The sequence below is a fragment of the Cololabis saira genome, chromosome 2 (genome assembly GCF_033807715.1).
Source record: "Cololabis saira isolate AMF1-May2022 chromosome 2, fColSai1.1, whole genome shotgun sequence".
Lineage (NCBI taxonomy): Eukaryota > Metazoa > Chordata > Actinopteri > Beloniformes > Belonidae > Cololabis > Cololabis saira.
In genome coordinates this window covers 27697906-27719665 of record NC_084588.1, presented here as the reverse complement: position 1 = coordinate 27719665, position 21760 = coordinate 27697906, and the positions used below count along the sequence as shown (strand labels likewise).

Sequence of the window (21760 nt, the reverse complement as noted above, 5' to 3'; positions counted from 1 at the left end):
GCAGCATCTATGTCTTTGTCATAGCTTTGCTCTCGTGCAGACCCCCTGAATCACCTTCTCTGTTTGGGCCATTACTGAATTGTCTCACCCTCTGCAAAAAGACTGTAATTTCTTAATGATTAATTGAGCATTATTTTGAAATGAACTTGCAGTTTTGTCATTCTGGCTTTTGCTATTTTCAAAAAGAAAGAAAAGAAGCAGATTAATGGTATTTAGTCAAGATAGATGATACGAGAAGAACAGTAGAACTCATTTGTGAGTTAATCAGCTAATAGAAGGAAGAGTAAAATTACTGTGTTTGGATGTGTTAGTGTGTATAAAGCAGATTTAAAAAATCTAAAAATTGCTTAATTCCCCCCCCCCGTGTGAACGCTTGTGGTATACAGTTGCACTGTGGCAGGTGGACTGCTTCACGAGAGCTGTGACAAATGTGGAATAAAGAAAAGGAAAGGACGAGAGTTGTCACAGCTTAGTTTTATTGTAACAAAGCCCCACTTACGCCTGAAGTGTGGAGCATGTTCCTAATGTCCACGGCACAGCAGGAGGGGGGCAGCTGACGTGTCCTTTTACCGCCGGGGGCATGTGTCAGCACAGCCAAACACTTGGTGGTGTTCGTCTCACAAAGCTTAGCAGTTATTTCTCCAATGCTGCGAATGCATATTTCCTGCTCCAAATACAGCTGCGAATGCTGCAGCGTGTCTTGTGCAAACCTCGCTGGGAACATACGTGACAAGCGGCCTGCAGCGCCTCCTTGTTTGTCAGGTGTTTGGACACTTTACCCACAAGTGAAAGACAAGACTCAAACTGTAACACGACTCACCAGACTTCATGTTGTTTGCTTTATGTGATCGTACATGTGAGTAGCAGCTCACCGCGGAAGAGGAGGAAGACGGCGGTGGTGGACAACGTAAACAGCTGGGGGGAACTCGACTGAAGGGCACAAACGGTGTCATTCTTAGTTGCAGCCACGGCAGCAGCTCTGTGAGGCCAAACTGAGCAGCAGCAAAATGTAGAAACACTACACTCCTTGTTTCCTCTTCCACAGGATTACAGCTGGAAAAAGCCTTTAACTAAAAGAAAAAGAGTGCATACCACACAAAGATGTTTGTCACTTCACTTGGGGATGCTTAATCTATTTGTTCAAGAAAAAAAAAAGGAAAAAGCAGCAGGTCTTGCCACTGCCTTGTGCCAAGATCGCACTATGATGTTCACGTCATGGTTCTGGCAGTAAAGTGAAAAAATAATAATACAACATGGATTTGGTTACGATAGCATGAAAATACTGTGAAAAGCTTCACTTCTCTGTGTATTATGACAAGTTGGCTGTTGGGCATATTTCTTTTGATTCATTAACTTTTTTTGTTTTAATCCTGAAATACTGTTGTTCTTTTTGTTCAGTTCTGTTTTACGACTAGGTGAAACAATCCCTTAAATGAACAAATACAGTGAGACATGAGCGGTGACGGTGCATCCATCAGAGAGGCTTGTGATGGTGTGTGAGGAGGGGTGGGGGTGGGGGTTGTAAGACTCATTGGGGTCATCAGGTGGGCACCCTCTTTCCCCGGTGTTTCGATGATAGGCCCACAACACCTCCAGAGGGCTCATCGGCAACACCTAGCGTCCCAGGTGTGCCCCCCTCTGCTTTCAACCCCCTGTGTCAACACTTGGGGGCCCAGGAGGAGTCTCGCCTCTTCACCCAGAGCCACCGACTTGCTTCTTCTGCTGCACCTGAGAGGGCTTTTATGGTCTGGCGTTGGGCTTGGCCTCGAATCCCCAGGTCCTTAAGCAGCCTGATGGTAGACTTGCCCAAGAAGACTCTGCAGCCAACTTCCACTGGGCAAACCTAGACTTTCCACCCGCGTTGCTCCGCATCAGCTGCGAGCTTGCTGTACTTAAGACTCTTGCGTTCGAAGGCCTCCTCAACAGCAGCCTCCCAGGGAACAGTGAGCTCTATAATATAGACCGTGTGAAGAGAGGAGGACCAGAGCACAAGGTCTGGTCTGAGGTTTGTTTTGGCAATCTCAGGTGGGAAGCATAGCCTGTGGTTCAGGTCTGCTACCAAATTCCAGTCTCGTGCCCCTCCGAGCTGGCTGATGTCCGAAGTTGTGTGAACTTTGGCTGGCTTTGCGCCTTCTCGGATGAACTCTCTTGCCGATGTGGAATGGACTGATGGAGGGGGAAGGGCATTGATCTTTGTCCGTTTGGTATCCAGAGTAGCTGCCAGGCACTTGAGGACGTGTTTGTGCCGCCAGGTGTAACGGCCTTGTGACAGGCTTGTCTTGCAGCCAACCAGAATGTGTTTGAGGTTTGCGGGAGATGGACAGAGGGGGCATTGTATTCTGACCCAACTTTATGGGCTGCAACATAAACTTGGGACCCAACATAATTTGGGAAAATCAAAGATGTAATTATAAATACTAACATTAAGAGGAATCCGAGTCTGCGGGTATCTTCAAGGGTAGATGAGCACCAGTCCGAGCTCTCATGGTTAACACGTCTCTCCAACATCACTTGGGTCTCAGCAGGAACACCTCTGTCGTGGTAGAATGAGGTGGAGGTTTCTCTTTTTAAGGAGGACCAGAGTGTGTTTCAGTTACAGGGGCCTCACTCCCCTCAGCCTCCCCAGTACTGTCTATACTGTTGTGCTGAAGAAGAATTTCTGGTTGATTCTGCTCAAACATTCATTGTTGTTATGATTTAAGTCTCTTCAGAAAATTATTGTAGAGGTTTATTGTCACGGGCAGGAAGGATCCCCTGATGTGGTCTGTGTTCTAGATCTGAAGAAGCCTACGTTTGAAGACAAGCTGTTGCTGATTCACTGTGTTGTGAAGATGATGCTCGTGGTTGTCCATGATCCTCTTCATTTTATGACGTACCCTCCTTTGCACAATCGGCTCCAGAGCAGAGCCAGCCTTCTTCATCAGCTTGTTCAGTTTCATTAAGTCGCTGGCTCCAACAGATGACTGCAGATGTGGTTGCACTCTCCACAACAGACTTATACAAGATATACAGCATATTTCTGCAAACACTGAAGGACCTAAGCTTCCTCAAGAAGTAAAGTCTGCTTTGACCTTCCTTATAAACAGAATCAGTGTTGTATCTCCAGTCTGGTATGTTGCCTAGGTGAACGCTGAGGTATTTATACTCCTCCACCACCTCCACTTCTCATCTCATAATGGAAAAAAAACTATTCAACTTCATCCTGGCTCTCCTAAAAGAGAAACCTCAGAACCCTGGGAATATGGAGTACTGGGTCTGTTGCCATGGCCTGTCCAGTCTCCACACAAACAGAGTGAGGGTTTGGTCCACAGTGCCACAGTGAGATTTGGACTCTGCCCTTCGTCACTGATTCTGTTCTTAAGTTTTATGGACATAACTTCTAGAAGCAGCCAAGGGGTGGAGGCAGGCTGGTTTGATGACCTCAGGATTACATGTTTTTTTGTGGATGATGCGATCCTGTTGGCTTCAAGTCTTGATTTTCAACCTCCACTGAAGCAGTTTGCAATGTCTGACTTCATGGTCCTCAGTTAGGAAAACGGTGGAACACCCTCGTTGGGACTGAAATGAGTTGTTGCATCAGGTAAGAGTTCAATACTCAATTTCTTGTCCATGATTGAGGGAAGAATGGAGCAGGAAATCATCAGGCAGTAGAGATGCAATGAAAGGTTCAGCCATCCAAGAGGGCCTTGGAGTAGAGTCGCCAAATGGAGAAGAGCCAGTTCAGGGGGTTTCGGGAGCGAACGGAACTATTTATTGGGTTCATTTGAACTGAAGTCACACTTTTCTTTAACCCCAGAGGGAAATCCAATCATTGTTGTGTAAACAGGGGAATAAAACTACCAATAGTCGACAAAAAAAGGTAGCTAAAGTTAAAAAATAAAGTCATGTAGAAATGTAGAAGCATGTAGAAAGGAGCCCTCTCTCCTGGCACAGAGGTTTGGGAATGGGCGGGAATAACTGCACTCAGAGAGAAGATAAGCAACATTTTGTTACAAACATTGAAGCTTCCTGAAGTAGTAGTCTGTTTTTTCTTGCAGACTGCCTCAGTGTTTCCATGACGTCCCCCCTTTTTCCCCCAGGACATAAATATTTTGGGTCTTCTCCTTGGTACCATGCTCGAGATGAGCCAATGGTTCCCACCTTGCCATCAGGTCTGTACTCAGAGATGTGCTACACCCTGATGCTCCATCACAGAGCCAAATGAGACAAACAACTTTGTACGCTCACTCTGACAGTGGAATTAAATCTCCCATCAACCTAAAATGCTGGTTTCTGGACTCGAAAAGAAGCTGCTGTTGCACAAGAAAACCCACAAGGCATGGGGAGGACAAGAAAAGACGCCCTCATAGAAAGGCTCCAACTTGGATTTGAATTGGGAACTGTTTTAGATGTGAATCAAAAGTGGACAACTGTACTTATCCTTATGGCGGTTCTGCTACTTAGGAAGAAGAAGAAAAAAAAACAGACTTAAGCAACTAACTCGACCCAGTTTAAGTCACTAAATGAAAATATCCACATATTGTATTATCTGTGGTGCAATGCATTTAATTTTAAACTTCAAAACTCCACGAATAATCCGCACAATATCAGGCTGTTGCTTAGCAGCAGTTTTTCATGATGAAGAAAAATAAAACCCGGTTACAGTGGTGCAACTTCAAGCTCATGAAACTCCACCTGTGTTAAAGACATTATCGCAGCAGAAACATAAAAATATAACAGAAATCTTTTTGCAACTTTATTCATTTGCAATTTACAGAATGAATATTTAGCTTGAACTGAATAAAATCAACATGTAGAGAAAAAAAAACTACACGTAAGATTCAATCTGAACTGAAATTAAATGAAATATTTTATTTAATCTGTATTATTCTGCCACTTTTTATCTACAAAAAAAAAATTATGTCATAGTTTATGGTTTGGCTAAAAAAATAAAAAAAAGAAAAAAAAAAAAGAAAAAAATCACAGTATACAGTACATAGATTCCTCCCACTGTTTGCGTATAACTAAAATGATGTTTAGCCAAGTAAATAAACATGAAGCCAGACTTGTAAATAGTGACACATGGAAATAAACTCTTTTACAAAAGCACTGCTGGCAGCCACTACAGTCCAGGAGGTAGCTTCCTTAGGTAACATCCCATTCTTGATTACGTGTTTTCTGTTCAAATAATTTACACATAAGATACAAAGACAACCAAACCACTGAAGGGTTTGTACATTTTTATCAGATGGGACATCAGACATCTCAAACATAAACTGACATTTTGGTTGATGCAAGAATTTACACTTACTTGAGACGACGCACGAACAGAAAGTAAATTAAAAAAGAGAAAAACAGAACGGTGCAGTCTAAAGACTAGAGGAACATCCTGTTGGAGGAAAAATGTTTCATTACCTAAATTCCTGAGCGCTCACATGACGTGCACTTGTGGATACATGCTCTGAGGGTGTAACCACCTTTATGTGTACAGTCATGCTCCAGTACACCAAACATCAGTCAGGCCCTTGTCACACACAGACCCACTCAGGTCAGCTCTCGGTATGAAGGGAGATCTACACGTTGTTTACCTTGCAACATAAAAAAAAACCCTTCTGACGCCGTATGCAATAAAGCTTGAGTATACAAACTGAAATGAGCATACACCGAGGATCTGAGTCACTTTTTGAGAATGGAACCGGACAGAAAAAAGTAAATGTGTTGATGATAATCACTCTTACGCTCATTATAGGCCTCATTTTCTTACTTTTTCACCATTATATATACATTTAACAGTCACTCTGAAGTACAGAGCACGCACAACCACTAAATAGTTGTCTAGAACAAGAAGAAACTGCAGAAACATGTCTTAATATCCTTGGTTGAACTAAAGATCACCCACATTTCAATTACTGGTCCATTTTGTTTTATTTATTTATTTATTTTTTTTGGCTCTGCTTGCACACCATCTTGTTGACTCAGCTGGCAGTCAGTCTTGTGCATGTGAAAGGAAAGTAGGATTACATTCATGTGTTTAACTTGGATGGCATTCATGCATTTGAGTTGCTCCTCAGGAGCCAAACTCTGTTTAAATAGGTTCAGAATAGCTCCGAAACGCAGGTGAGGTTTCTCCCCACAGAAGATAAATGAATCTGAATTAAACATTTTGAATGTTGTCCGTTTTCAAGGAATGCCAATTTGTTAACTGTATTTAGTTTTTATTCAGACTTCCATTTGCGCTAATGGTGAACCTACTACTGGCCTGAGCAATGAGCTGAGGAGCTCATTGCTTGGTCTTCGTTCTGCTGTACCGAGCCTTTTGGTCCTCGGACAAACAATACTGAAGCTCCACAATTTAAAAAGAGAAATTTTGATCCAAATCAGAGACCATGTGGGGGTAAAAAACTAAGACAATAAGGCCCAAAGTTTTGAAACAACTGGAATTTAGTGTGACCTAAACCTGTATATGCATAAAGAGATAACGGTGCTGCTTTGGTTAATGCTTGTATTATTATGTCTTTTGTACTTGCTCAGAGGTCACCTCTCATGGGAAATCGTTTACATCCAAACACTCCTGCAGCTCAAACAATAAATAACATTTGTCAAAACAACCAAGCACAGTTGCTGCTAAAACAGTGATATCAGCTACTTTTATCACATTCTCGGTCTTAGGAACTGAAAGCAACGACATATTTAGTATCGACTTGATCTACATGTCCCACACGGATATGATCGTGTGCAGGTAAAGCAGTAGCTGTTACTGATCTTGTTTGCCCCTGCTGTGTTTAGACCACCTGAAGTTTACATTCACACTAAAGTCTATTGTGATTTTTTTTTTATATTTGCTACATTACGTATATTTAAAAAAAATAATTAAAAAAATCAAAGTATAAATCAACTGTTGCTGTGGTGAAGCTTTAAATTTTGACGATATATAATACACTTACAAAGCTTATGAGTACAGAAGAAAATGGGGGGGGGGTCACAATCGTTGAAACATACATTAAGGCTAGCATCATCATCATCATCATACCAGCTGAAAGCAAGAGGCAGGCAGGCACCGGTGAGAAGATTTTTCTTTGTTGAACTGTTTGTGTCATGACGTGTTCAGTTCATTTCAGTTAGAAATGATCTGAAAGCTCAAAAACCCAAATTCCCTTTATATGATTAGTTGCATCACTGTTTAAACAGTAAACATAAGTGCTTGATGATTTGCAGGATAGTTGGCACATTTTCTTGTTTGATATAAAAAAAAAAAATCATAACATATTCTTGAAGAACCTAAATTCACATGACAGAGATCTGTGCACACAGATGCACTGGAGCTCTGAGGCATCCTTAGTCCTTGACTCGAGGTATGTTGTATGAGTAGTGTACAAGAGGAAGGCCTCTGCTTTGGCAGAAGCAGGCTCTGCCACAGGCCTGAACTTGGTCTGAACTGTCAGAAACAAATGAGTCTCCCTCATCGGCGTACTCAGACTGAGCAGAAGGTGTGCTGCTGTCAGCCCAAAACCCCTCAGAGCGCTGGCACACTGCAGCTCCCGCCAAGAGGGTGGGACAGCTATGAGACTTTACTAAATGTCTACAGTCTGTGGAGGATGAGGGGGAAGAGCAGGTCCTGGCACGCAGTGCTGTCTCGCACTGCTCACAAACAACTGTCTCTCCGCAAAGCTGTGAATACGCACCACAGTCAAAGCCCAGGTGGGCAGAGGAGCCTCCGTCTGTGAGCTCAGACCCTCCACCACTATCGTCACAGTGGCTTTCAGCACCGACCTTTACCTCCCTGGCAAAAATTCCACGGCCACGCAGCCTCAACCAGTCCTCTCTGAAGGTTGGGCTGAAGAACACGTACAACACCGGGTTCAGGCATGCAGGCAGCGGGAAGAAAATGAGGGTAACGGACTTGGCAATCTCTGGGCCACCGGCTGTAGAGCCAGTCAAGAGAGGGGCGAAGGAGAAAGCTGCCACGGGACAGAAGAAGATGCAATTGGTGAAGATGAGCCAGGCTACATGACGAAGGGCGCCGGTCTGCCCCGGATCTGCCAGCTCCACCCTGCCCAGGTGGCAGTACAGCTGGGTGTACACTGCAGCAGTGAACAGGTAAGCCAGGGCATTGAGCAGTACGAGAATAACTGTAACACTGACAGCTGGACTCTCGCCTCCAGCAAAAGGCAGGCAGAGAGGAGACGTGGACTGATCGTCTACGGTAAGAAGAGGCAGGCAGGCGCCAGCGGCAGCCAGCAGGCCCAGCAGCCCTGCGGCCAGGCTGAAGCATCGATCTCCTCCTAAGCATCTGCGATAGCTGCTGCTGTTCCTCCGAGGTGGCATCATTGCTTTCCCGAGAATCATGCGCACAGCCACGCTGCGCTCCACAGCCGCCAGCGACAGTAACAGGACCGACCACTCTGATGAGAAGACAGCCAGAGCTCCGGTGATCTGACAGCCAGGGCCCATCTCCCACCACACTCCGAACTCGGCGAAGGATCCCCACGTAGCGGCATCGAGCACAGTCAACACGCCCACGTACAGGCCCGTGAGCAGGTTGGCCAGAGCCAGTAGCCCCATGAGCAGCCGTGCTGAAGAGAGCGATGGAGTCAGGTAGTGGGAGTGGCCTGCTGCTCGGTGAATCGTGGAGAAGGTGGTCACCAGTACGAGGCTGTTGAAGAGCAATGACACCAGGCAGATGAACCAAACTGTCAGATGGATCATCCAGTTACCCAGGAGGTGCTCACAGGGCTTAAAGGCTCCTAAGGGAAGAAGAAATTTGCAAAAATTAACACTTCATTTAGAAAACTTAAAAAATAAAAGCTGTTAAAAACTGCCATTTACCTGGTGAAGGAGAGCAATGCATCACCATTGAGATGCGCTCACCATCATCCCCACCTAAAATGATGCAACGTTTATTTTTAGACTTTCCAAATCTCAAAGCTCAGTGATCACAATTCAACCAGTGAACACCAACGGTATGCAAATTAAGTGTTTTCAATGTATTTCAATTTTGTAAAATTGTGCGAAGCGATCTCTGCTTTGTTATCATTGTTTTCATTGAAACTGGAAAGGGTCTTTGAGTGCATCCTCTGAAAGAGCACTAAGTTTTAATCAGCATGTCGCCATTTCAGGTCCAAGAAAAAGAGCGGTCACTCGAGCATTCCCACCTGTAGATTTAAGAGTTTCCTCAGATGAACTCGTCACAGAGTCGCATCCAACAAATGCACAGCACTGGTAGGCGTAAGGGACAGAGATGGACCTGCAAACGAACAATAATCATTCTAACAGCCTGTAAAAGACCATACAAGGTATTTTTGTTGATAACGGCACAGATACTAAATAAATAGTCTCCTGAAAAAAGTATAAGTAATGTGTTTGTCTACAGGTATTTGGCCTGATTGTTCTCAATAATATTTGATATTTCCATAATGTGACTACAATTGTGGAAAAAACTGTTTTGCCAAGATTTTCCTTGAATACCAAGAGATGTTTTCTTGTGTGCGCACGCTTTTATTTTTTTTTTTACAATTTTTTTTCCATTTGTTTCTAGGGTATCTGCTAGAAATACCCAGCAGCAGCTCAACTGGTTGGATCGAGTTTACAGAGCGCAGCATGTATGCTCTGTTTGCTACATCACCATTTAGGAATGCATGGCCTCTGTTATTCAACTCGTCTACACTGCTGTAACACATTTCTCTCTGAAAAGCATATTTTTGTACATATATAAACGAAAAGACATTAAACATAGATTGTTGTTTAACACTGTCTTTTTTTTTCTCCACATAGTGATCTTAAATAAAAATAAAAACAAACATTACGTTCGTAGTGGAATTATGTGCTTCCATCTAAAAAGAGCCAACAAGAGCTCTTGGTGTTAAGGTGTCTGAAATTGTCTATCAAATACTCACCGGAGTTTTGGTAGGTTTTCTGCAGTCAGCACATTTTTCATCTGTGGGTTTCCTGACAATTTGAGCTGACTAACAGAGCTCAGTCCAGTTGTTGGAATCACAGTCAGAGAGTTCATACTCAGATCTCTGCAAAATGTTTCACACATAATGAGTTATGTTTTATGGAAAACAAGTCAACTTGGAAGGATAAGAAAATGAAGGCCATATTTTGATGAATGGTGATAAAACAATATTTATATTAAACTCACAGGTTGGTGAGTGAAGTGAGGGTGAGGAAAGCGTCTCCTTGGATGACTCGGATTTCATTTCTACTCAGGTCCCTGTGTGACATCATGATACAGTAAGCCAGAATCCAGGCATAAAGTGCCTGTTTTTACCAAAACCAGGTTTTGTTGCTAAATCTGTCTATGACTGAGAAGACTTACAGCAAACGGAGAGCAGAGAGACCTTGGAAAGTGTTCCTGTCGATCTGTTGAATACGATTATGCTGGAAGCTTCTGCAGATTTGAAACATGACTGGTGTGAGTTAGGTCTGGAATATATATAGTATATATACTATACTATATACTTGACACATTGGTCATGCACGCCCCCAAATAAATACTTGGCATATGTGACCTGCAATATACCGTTGGCCGCTAGTGGTGCTAGTTCACAGCAAATGAGCGGTCGGTTCTGCTCAGCAACTCCGCACCCTGCACTGGTGTAGCCCTGATCAGTTCCTACAATCCGATGCAACAAAACGTCACATCTGACCATCTATTCAGCACCTATTCCATGAAACATCGCACTCAAGGAGTCCATTTAAATATAGTATCTGCATTCCACATCGTCAACTTCCTGCATTGGTAATACCAGAAACACACCCAAAGATCCAAATGGTATTGATTTAACATCAATAACCATCTCGGATGCACCGTTTTCTCTACCATTGTAATGTTTCTGAACATTTTCATCGACACTTTTCTGTTTGTGGCATTCTTCAGAATGAAAAACAAGTTGCAAATTTCCAATAAATCCTGCTCTAAATTTCCTTTGGGATTAATAAAGTATTATCTATGTTGTATTTTCTAAACACTGTGCCCCCAAGTGGAGGTCACCAATATTGCACGTACAGAACACGTAATACTGAACAAAGAAACCCGCACAGCGTAGCTGGTTGCGTACATGCATGGACGTGAACGCTACGGTGAACTGCAAGTATATTCCGGCCTTTAGAACGCAGCACAAATTCACTTACATTTCTTTCACTGTATTTTGCTAAAAAAAAGTAATCTAAAAAAAAAAAAAAAACATTTTATTTTAGCCTCAGCCTTGAAATGTGAAATGCTTAGCCGGCACTCACATCTCCTGCAGCAGGATGCAGCCCTGGAGGGATGGTAACTGCTGGATCTCATTGTAGGACAGATCACTGATGAAGAAAAAGAGCTTCAATAAGTATAACATGAGGACAATTTAAAATGATCAAAGAAAGAAGACAAAAACGGTGGACTGCTATGTTTCACTGTTGTATAATTTTTCCAATAACTCAGTGTGTACATCTCACCAATGTGTACCATTTTAATTTGAATAAAAATGTAAGTTGTTACAAGTTTGTTACACCAGGATAATTCTTCCTTTCAGAGCTTTCAGAGCAAAGACAGAAATCAAAATCCAAGTATTCACAAGCCATAGCTTCCCTGGAAACACCTGAATATTTGATCAGGATCTGTAACAATCCCACTTCTCCCAATATACCACAAATGAAACTACAAAGAATCTTAGATACAAGATACTTAGATTTTTGTCAATCACAAATCTCATAAAGCTGTTTGACTCAGCTAGGAGATAGCAGGCTACCATTATGTCATTATAATATAAACTGAAGGCACTCCAATTGTCACTTGCTAGCTGTTTACCAATGTCACTGTGCCTAAAGCGCAGACGAGCTCTGTGGTTCTTACAGACTCAGTGTTCGAGTAGCTAGACTGCAGAATCTAATAGACTAGGCTTTGGGAGACTTCATTCACAGTTGTAAAGGGGATAATCGTTTTCTTTTTTTAAAAGTATATTTCTAAGGCTGCTGTGTTAATCTTGTGTTAATCTTTTACATTCATTTGTAAAGGTTTTCAGAGTCAGTGAAACCATTTAGTAAATGATTTATGGACCACCAGCAGGCAACATGACCAGTCTACAACCACTGGATGATAGAGCGAGGTAGATAGAGCTTACAGCGTCCGGAGTAACTTGAGATCCTCACAGAGATCACTGGGTATGGATGATATTTTAGTTCCTGACAGGGTCCTAGAGACAAGAAACACCTGAATCAGCCACTTCACAAGCATGAAAAGATGCAGAGTGGACATTCACTTACAGGCTCTCAAGATTATTAGTCCACGTAAGAATGGGGAAGTCCTCCATCATACTCGCCCCGCGCAACATTCTGAAACACGTGACGATAAGTAAAATGTTTATATTAGAAACACATTTATTGAGCTTTTTAAACTGTTCCTGTAACTGACTAGAGAAGCACAGACAGGATTTAAGAACTCACAGGGAGTGCAGGTCAGACAGGTTCTGGAAAGCCGAGGCACCCACAAACGACAGAGGGTTGTCATAAAAATGTCTGGGAGGGCAACAAGAGCAGAGGGGGACAATTCAATCCAACATAATTCATTATGCGTGTATGGCACCATCTTCTGGACATTTATCTTGTAAAGTCTTAAGCTTGTGTCCACTAGATAATATATGCGTTATATAGAAATATTACATTATCCAAGTTTGAGCTTACATGGTTCGTAGCAGAGGGTTGTTGTGAAAGGCCCCTTCAGGTATGGAAGCAATATCATTGCTGTGAAACCCACTAAAGGAGATCCAGGAGACAATAAAGCATTTAACTCACTTTGATGCAAGACAAAATCAAAAGTAAAAGCAAAACTAATATTAAGACACGCTAAGCACAGACAGTTCAATCTAACTAAGCACTCAAACTCACAAAATCTTAGTAAAATATTCCATGTTGGAAAAGTATTGGAAAGTCCGTCACATTAAAGGAAAGTCAGAAATATTTCAATAAAAGTTATTGTAAATAAATACACCATGTGTCTCTATGTAAATCAAAGTAATAAACCGACTGGGAAAACATTACAGCTATTTTGTTGGTTTGAGAGCTTTTTATAATATTGGATACTAGTCTGTTTTTACAGAAACATAACAGAGAGAAAAGCCTGAATCATGATCAGTCTTCATTTATGCATTTATCTTGACATTTTTTTTTAGTTTTTTTTTATCTGTGCCCCTTGTACAACATTTTGGTCAACTCCTGTGATCTGACAAGTGTCAAATAAATAAACTTTGACTAGACTTTGACTGAAAGCCCCTGGATTTTACAGCTGCATACTTACAGTTCCTTCAGTTTGGGCAAGGCCTCTATTGCTTTGGGAAACACCATCAAGTTGTTGAAGTTAAGATCTCTAGACAAAGAGAGACACAGGAAGTGAGTGCAGTTTTCTTGCAATGAGTTATAAATAAATCCATCCCTATGCACACGCTAATCCCTCTACCAAGACAAGAGGTGTGGCGTGTTAGTGATATTTGTTGGTCTCTGCTTATGACGTTCTGAATCCTTTTATTTCATAAGGTTGTTTTTTTTCTGTATATTTTTGAATAAATGTAGAATCTGGTCACGCACTGTCTTGCTGGAATAAAAGTCATTCCTTCGGAAAAACTTTTTTTGTTCTCAATCATTCAGCATCAACAGCCCCCCCTCAAATCTTTATACTACCTATGTCATGTTCAATAATCCACCCCCACTGCATCATCTGTGCTGTTCTTTCAATTATGTGCTACTTTGACCAGAAGACAAGGGTGTACATGATTTAAAAAACAAACAAACAAAAAAGTCAGTCTTTACGTTATCAGACCGCAAGACAGGTTTCCACTTTGTCTAGGTCCATCTTGAAAAAGCAGAACCATATCTGGGAAATGTTTATATACACTCCTCTCCTCGCATGATTTCAAGTTTATTCATGCATATGTGGATGCAGTGAAGAGCTTTGCTCATTGACAGCATTTTCACTGCATTCATTATTTACATTTTACACATAAACGGTATAAAATGCAAATAATGAACCATTACATATGCCATTATACAAAATAATCAATACAAAAATATTAAATATTCAGAAGCATGGGGTGCAGCAAAGAATAATATTATTTTTCTACTATTAAATAGTTTTTGAATATTTGTTTATTACTTCATGTGCATATACGTTTGTGATTGTAATATTGATCAGAAAGCTCATATTCACATATTTTTTGTAATGTATTCAGTTTACAATGAGTTAACCATACAGACATGAATACACAGTGTACCCCCCAAAACAGGTTATTAATTTAAAAACTTGGCTAGTTTCTAGTGTTTTATTTAGCACAAGACCATTTCGTTTGGTTTAAGGAACATGGGTTCAGAAAGTTTCTTTCATACTGTGTTGTAAAACTGTTCTATAACATCAATATGTTCTTTGTGGTTTGGATAAACCTTCCTGATACAGCAGCCAAACCTCCACCTGAAAGGTGTAGTACAAAACACAATAGAACACTGAGCTACGAAATACAATAAAATACCACTGCTGAAAAGCAATAATACAGGACTATAAAACATAGGCTAAATGTAACAAGGGATATTTCTGAGTTACAATAACTAATATACAGTAACTTTAATTTGGGGAATTTAATTTTAAAATGCACTACAAAGGAAACTTGGTATTAAAATAAACTACCGGGACATCAGCTGTGTCCCCTAAAGGTCTGGGTGTTTGCCATTAGGTAAGGCTGTCACTAAGAGATTTTTCATGGCAGTGTGGCAGTAGGAAGTGAACAGTGGGAGGGCAGATTTGATAATCATCATGTACTTTGCTCTATTTATCCTAGAGCAATTAAAGAGGGAAGTGGACACAATGATGTCTGGAGGATAGGAGCAGAGGTGGGTGGGACACACACACACACACTTGCACATAATGACTGTGGACTTACAGTGTCTCCAGGTTCACCAGTCCAGCAAAAGAATTGTCTCCTATCTTCTTAATTCTGTTGTTATGAAGATGCCTTGAAAAGCAAAAAAGGTTACAGCTGTTAGCAGGCTATAAAAGGATGACTTTTCACATTCATTAACTTTTATGTAGTTTGTTAATTCAGCTTTCATGATACTTTCTACACATAATTTTGAATGCAGCAACTAGTGAATGATGCGGCTTTACTATGCAGCAGGCCTGAGCTGGCTAAGAGTCAGGTCTTTTCTTCCTGTTTATTTTGACATGTTTACACTTACCCTGGAGCAATACCACTCAATCTGTTTGTGCATGCTTGTGTGTAAATATAATACACCGACAGTGGGTGGGTGGATGGTAGTTAGTTTGGAAAACCTCTAATGCAAGTTCCTGACATGCAAGGTTTCAGCATTTCCCTTTATACTTGGAAACAAAGGACAACCTTTGCGGCATATACCTGTTTGGACCTGAAAAGTGTATGCAACATTTCATAAACATTCAAACTGAAATTCCAATGCCAGCTTTGAATGATTAAGTCCATGTTCAGGTTTTAGAAAATGTATTGGCTAAAACTTTTGTTGATTTTTAAACTAAAAGCTGTGGAAATAAATATGACAGTATACCTGTGCTCCAAAGATGCTTTGTATTTGCTCTGAGGATGTATTCAAAGCTAAAGCTGAATGCAAAGAGGTATTTGGATTGATTTGTTGTGACCCAAATTTAGATGGGAGTTTAAACACTACTTCATATTTGATTCATTATTTATTAATCTTTATGGTAAGATGCACAGGAGTAAGTTAACTATATATGAATATATGTAGATTAATTCAAAGTCCATTCAAGCAGAAAAAAAAAGACATTTTTGCTGAAAAATTAATAACAGATTTAGTTTTATCAAACTTGAGAATGATCGCAGTCAATGTGTCTGTGTTATAAATGTTACCAAAACAGTGCATCAGCGAGTTCTTCCCACTGTTTTATTTTGTGTATGGATGTATGATGGTTGACTGCAAAGTCCTTCTGGATTTCATGAGAATGTGTGCTTTAATGTCTTTGAAATGTTTTAGATTAAAAATGAAAATTTTAAGAACTTCTCACCACAAGCCATTGAAATGCGAATCAATTACTCCAGTCACAAGATGAATGCTGCCCTGACTATTTTAATGATAATAAAATGTTTAGTGCCAATACTAAATACAAAATTCCATTAGATTCATCAGTATACAGTACCAACCATCAACTAACTGCTTTACTTGAAGTCATCAGTGTATTAGTGCCTACAATGCTTTGGCATGTACCATGTAAATAGTAGCATGACAGGAAAACAAGTGAGTCATAGTTTAAACATTCATTGTTACTTTGGAAATGTATATTCCAAGCCAGAATAATTTTTAATGAGACTTACAGCACAACTAGACTGGTGAGATTTGCGAAGGCGTTGTCTGGTATGTACAGGATCCGGTTGAGTGCCAGAGTCAAAGCCTGAAGGTTTGACTGATGTCTCAAGGAAGCAATAGGGACTTCTGTTAGGTGGTTATCATCCAACCAGAGATGGCGTAGTTGCTGAAGTCCTTCAAAACTATCATCTGGAACTGTTGTAATGTGGTTTGCATCTAGGCGACTACAGAAGATAAAAAAAAGGGGGGGGACTGAATTTTGCATGTAAATTAAACTGACATGGCATTCAACAGTGCCGTAAAGGCCTTGAAATCAGAGTTGAACAGTGCTCCAGGTACAAAAGAACTACAGTTGTCAAAATTGAGTTTTACACATTGCAATGTTATTTTATTGTCGTTAAAATGCTTCCAATTCATTATATAAATACATATGTCTGAATTCTTAATGACTGACAGTAAAAAAAACAAACAACAAACATACACACGTTTTCTGAAAGCCTGCCTATCCATCCTAATTCTAGCCGCTTTGATACCAAGTCTTGTATTTCCAGGATGTAGTAGCAAAGGACGCAGAAGGAACTGCCTCTGGACACCATTTGATAAGCATATATCCAATCAGACAAAAGAAGCAAGTGAGAGAGCGATGATGGCCATACTAGTCTCAACAAACAACAGCACTAAATTTTGCATTTAAATTTTCAGTTTAGTAAGAATGGTAGTGAATGTTTTGCAGTCAAAACTTCTCAATCCAAAATGTTTTAATACTTATGTAGCCATCTTGGTTGTTTTGAATTGTGGACACTCCTTTATGAGCAATGACATAAAGCAGTAGTTTGTAGAGACCATTTTCAGAGAGTGAATATGTATAGCTGGCAAGGCTAATTGTCTGTACAATATTACCTAGTCACATCACTTCATTATTAATAATATCATTATATATAATGCTGTTTTAAAAATAAAGTTTGAGCACTAGTATCCAGGAAAACTAAAAAACAAAACAAAAAAAAAAAACACCCAATCCTACCCCGTAACTAAAATTGACGCTTTGGACTTAAATCAAAATCTAGTGATTACAAGTGATGATTTGACCAAAAAACAGACTGGGTCAAAAAAAAAAAAAAAAAAAGACCATACACTTTTTGGCTCCAATCCCTGTTTGCAAGAACCATCAAGTATAAATGCTTCATAGTATGTATGTTGTTCTTGGGATGCCTGGGTGCATTCTCAATTTTGAAGAACAAATACTTCAAATTGCTCATTTTATCCTTTAAATCAACTCAAAATAATACTGAAATTAGTTAATTGCATAATATTTTTTTTAAATGCAATTATTTAAAATGACACAGTAAATAAATATACACTAGCTGATTTGATACGAGGGAAATGCCCTCCACTCGACCAGTTTTATGAATGCACAAGCCTTCTTTTCACAACCACCATGCAGTTTTCACCTCCTCCCCTCCCTGACACGTATCTCACCCTGCGAATATCTCACCCTCCCTCAAAATTCCTCAAGTGTCTAAGCTGTAAGAAAAACTACCTTGATTGACATTTAGCTCTCTAAGGTTTAATACAAATCAAGTTCTTCCTTTTCCAAAACATATGACTTCAGCTATTTCATAAATCCCTCAAACGGAAAGGACATATGTTAAAAGACAGAAGAGAGCCAGAAATGAGAAGATGAAAGCAAGAGGAGCAAAATACAGTAGTTAAAACCTTAGAGTTGAATTTTCAGTACATTTTTCCAGCTGGATCCATTGCTCCAAAAAATTCCTATCAACCTCAGGTGGCATAAATAAAGCTAAGTAGGTCTTCAAGTCACAGACAAACAATATCAAAGAAGTGGGCAATTATAGCCGGAAAATGTAACAACAATAACATTTGCCAGCAAACAAACATAAAACTAAGTTAAGTAAAGTAATTTATGAATCAGCCCCCTTAAGTTTGGATTTACAGATTTACCAAGCTTGGTACACAGCTAAAACAGAAGTAGGAGCAATTTATGTGGCGGGGGAAAACACTAAACTAACCTAAAATTAGACTGCACCAGGGTCAAGTAAATATTTACAATTACAAGTGTACACAAGTCCTTGCACGAATCAAACTGCTTCTTTCTAATAGAAAAATACTCCACTTATAATAAACTTACATAAGTCACATACTGCCTACATACTGAAACAGTCTGATGCTAAACATGGTTTTATATATATATATACACACAGTGGGGCAAACAAGTATTTAGTCAGTCACTGATTGTGCAAGTTGTCCTGCTTAGAAAGAGAGAGGTCTGTAATTTTCATCACAGGTACACTTCAACTATGAGAAAAATCCAGGAAATCACGTTGTAGGATTATTAAAGAATTAATTTTTAAATTGTGGTGGAAAATAAGAATTTGGTCAATAACAAAAGTTCAACTCAATACAATACTCAAAACATAACCTTTTTTGGCAATGAGAGATCAAACATTTCCTGCAAGTCATCACCTAGAGCAGTGATGTTTTGGGGCTGTCGCTGGGCAACGTAGACTTTCAACTTTCCACTACTTCGTTGCCCGAAAGGTGTGTTTGGGATCATTGTCATGCTGAAAGACCCAGCCACGTTCCATCTGTAATGCTCTCCCTGATGGAAGGAGGTTTTGGCTTAAAATCTCACGATACATGGCCCCATTCATTATTCCCTTGACACGGATCAGTCGTCCTGGTCCCTTTTGCAGACAAACAGCCCTAAAGCATGATGTTTCCACCCCCATGCTTCATAGTATGTACGTTGTTCTTGGGATGCAACTCAGCATTCTTCTTCCTCCAAACACGACAAGTTGAGTTTTTACCAAAAAGTTCTATTTTGGTTTCATCTGACCACATGATATTCTCCCAATCTTCTTCTGGATCATCCATATGCTCTCTGGCTCTCTGCTCTCAGACGGGCCTGGACATGTACTGGCATAAGCAGGGGGACACGCTTGGCACTGCAGGATTTGAGTCCCGTAGTGTGTTACTGATGGTACCTTTAGTACTTTGGTCCCAGCTCTCTGCAGGTCATTCACTAGGTCCCTGTGTGGTTCTGGGATTTTTACTCACCGTTCTCATGATCATTTTGACCCCATGGGATGAAATCTTGCATGGAGCCCCAGATCGAGGGAGATTATCAGTGGTCTTGTATGTCTTCCATTTTCTAATAATTGCTCTCACAGTTGATTTCTTCACACCAAGCTGCTTAACTATTGCAGATTCAGTCTTCCCAGCCTGGTGCAAGTCTACAATTTTGTTTCTCACGTCCATTGACAGCTCTTTGGTCTTGGCCAAACTGACTGTTTGACGCTGTAGATGCCTTTTATACAGACAACGACTACAAACAGGTGCCAATAATAAATGTAGGGACAGTGTGGGACAGAAGAGCGTCTTAAAGACTAAGGTCTGTGAGAGCCAGAAATCTTGCTTGACTGTGTGGGTGACCAAACACTCATTTTCCACCATAATTCACAAATTAATTCTTTAAAAATCCTACAAGGTGATTTCCTGGATTTTTTTTCCTCATTTTGTCTCTCATAGTTGAAGTGTACCTGCAATGAAAATTACAGACCTCTCTCAGGAAAACTTGCACAATCAGTGACTAAATACTTTTTTGCCCCACTGTACTGTATATCTAATATACATTTTTTTTACATTTACACTCACAAAAGTTTTGATTGGATGATAATATTCATCAAAATCCTGAACCACCACACTTGTTGTATTAGAGGGAAAAAAATAAAAGTAAATAAATAAATACATTTTAAGAAGAAAAAATTAAAATAAAAAAAATCATATAATCCCAAAGTTAATGGAATTCCTCATTAGGGAATAAGGAATTTCTTTAGAAAAGGCAAGTTGCTTAAACTTGTTAATCTGAAGCAAAACACTGGTCCAACAAGCCAACAAAGCAGACAACTACAGCAGAAGAATGTTATTTATTGCCAGCGAGAATCAGCAGATTCTTATTTGCCAGATAAAGCAAAAGCACTGAAAACTGTTCCATGTACACCTTTTGTGAATTAAATCTGTCCTTCACAAACTCAAACTAACAGCTCATCTGCTGTCTATAGACCGATATTTGAATACATTTGTTTGAAAATTTGCAAATTTACAGCACCAAGCGTTTAGACCTTTACATACATTAGCAGATAAACTGTTCTGCAGTATCACCAGTTGTGTGTGTTTTTTTTATTGTGTTTATAACAGAGAGAGTTAGTTTGGCAAACAATACAAAGCTGTATTTGAACTGTTGGCTGCAAGCAGTGCTTTCCCCGACAACAACTCTGGTGAGCACTGCTTATTTTCATGTGCTGACATTCAAGACCAAATCACTTTCCTATTAATTGCAACTTGGACAAAACAGAAAATATTTCTAAAACTAACAAACATTGGACCTATTATTTACCATTCTAGTCGACTGGTTCCTTGATACATAAACATATGATTTATACTTTAGTTTAAACAAAGTTAACATGCCTATCTATGTTTGTTCTATTTCTCCCCCCATTTTTTATTTTTTTTACATACAGCAGGGGTCCTTCTCACCCATAAGGCCATTTCTAGCAGTTTACAACAGTGCTTAGTTACAACTAACTGTAAGGATCAAACCAAAAATTTGTCCAGTAAGATTACATAAATAAAAAATAAATATAATCTTAAAAACAGTATTGAGTGCGTCACTAATCGTGTTAATGTATAACTATTTGAAAGAAAACACCACATTAATACTTACAATGTCGTAAGTGAGTGAGTGTGTGTGTTTTTCCAGATGACTTACAGAGACTGGAGGGAGTGAAGGTTCTTCAGTGCTGCACTGGGAACAGATTTAAGCTGATTATTCTGGAGCATCCTACGGGGAAAATGGAAAAATTATGATTTCTGCTCAAGCCACAATATTACAAAAAAAAAAAGAATCTAAACAACGTGCATTCACAGATGTATTCAATACAAGCAATGCTGGTGAACATCCTCGAGATCTTTTCTGTTTTGTCATTGTTTATGTGTCTAAACTGATTACTGTGTAATTATTCCCTTTAGAGAAGATAGTGGCCCCAATGACTTTTCTTTAAAAAATGCACGGTATTTTTTTTTTGTATTTAAAATGCAAGTGTATTCTTCTGTATTAGTTACAACTGAACAATATTCTGAGTTATTGTGAATGAATTGAATAAAGTTCAATCTAGCAGACTGTTTTGTTTCATAACCAGGTGAGCCTTATGTATGAAAATAGACCCGTTCATTGATATTGCATCTTATAATGCAGTGCGCCAAATGGTCTGCCAAATACGGTAATGCAGAAAAATCTAGAACAAATCTCTAAAGCCACCTAATACCCTTTGAAGCTGGTTTCAAAAACTTTACATTCCAACAGTCCCACAGGCATTTTACACTATTATTACTTGTAAGTAATTGTTTATTTAGGAGAATGCAAAATACTGTACTGTAGTCAGAC

The 21760-nt window shown here is 39.9% G+C and overlaps 1 protein-coding gene across 2 annotated transcripts in view; it reads right to left on the bottom strand.

The window, feature by feature from the left end:
* Nucleotides 1-4553: 4553 nt before the first annotated feature.
* lgr4 (leucine-rich repeat containing G protein-coupled receptor 4) overlaps nucleotides 4554-21760 on the bottom strand; it is a 41201-nt gene continuing 23994 nt past the window's right edge. For both annotated transcript variants that reach the window (XM_061742191.1, XM_061742199.1), the window contains 15 exons: nucleotides 21086-21157; nucleotides 16305-16520; nucleotides 14886-14957; nucleotides 13256-13324; nucleotides 12643-12714; nucleotides 12406-12477; nucleotides 12226-12294; nucleotides 12084-12155; nucleotides 11218-11283; nucleotides 10298-10369; nucleotides 10121-10192; nucleotides 9873-9998; nucleotides 9132-9223; nucleotides 8806-8859; nucleotides 4554-8723 (listed from right to left, as the gene is read on the bottom strand). In XM_061742191.1, the coding sequence (XP_061598175.1) occupies nucleotides 7315-8723; nucleotides 8806-8859; nucleotides 9132-9223; nucleotides 9873-9998; nucleotides 10121-10192; nucleotides 10298-10369; nucleotides 11218-11283; nucleotides 12084-12155; nucleotides 12226-12294; nucleotides 12406-12477; nucleotides 12643-12714; nucleotides 13256-13324; nucleotides 14886-14957; nucleotides 16305-16520; nucleotides 21086-21157 (2605 nt within the window). In that variant the 3' untranslated portion in view covers nucleotides 4554-7314. The remainder of the gene's footprint in view (nucleotides 8724-8805; nucleotides 8860-9131; nucleotides 9224-9872; nucleotides 9999-10120; nucleotides 10193-10297; nucleotides 10370-11217; nucleotides 11284-12083; nucleotides 12156-12225; nucleotides 12295-12405; nucleotides 12478-12642; nucleotides 12715-13255; nucleotides 13325-14885; nucleotides 14958-16304; nucleotides 16521-21085; nucleotides 21158-21760) is intronic.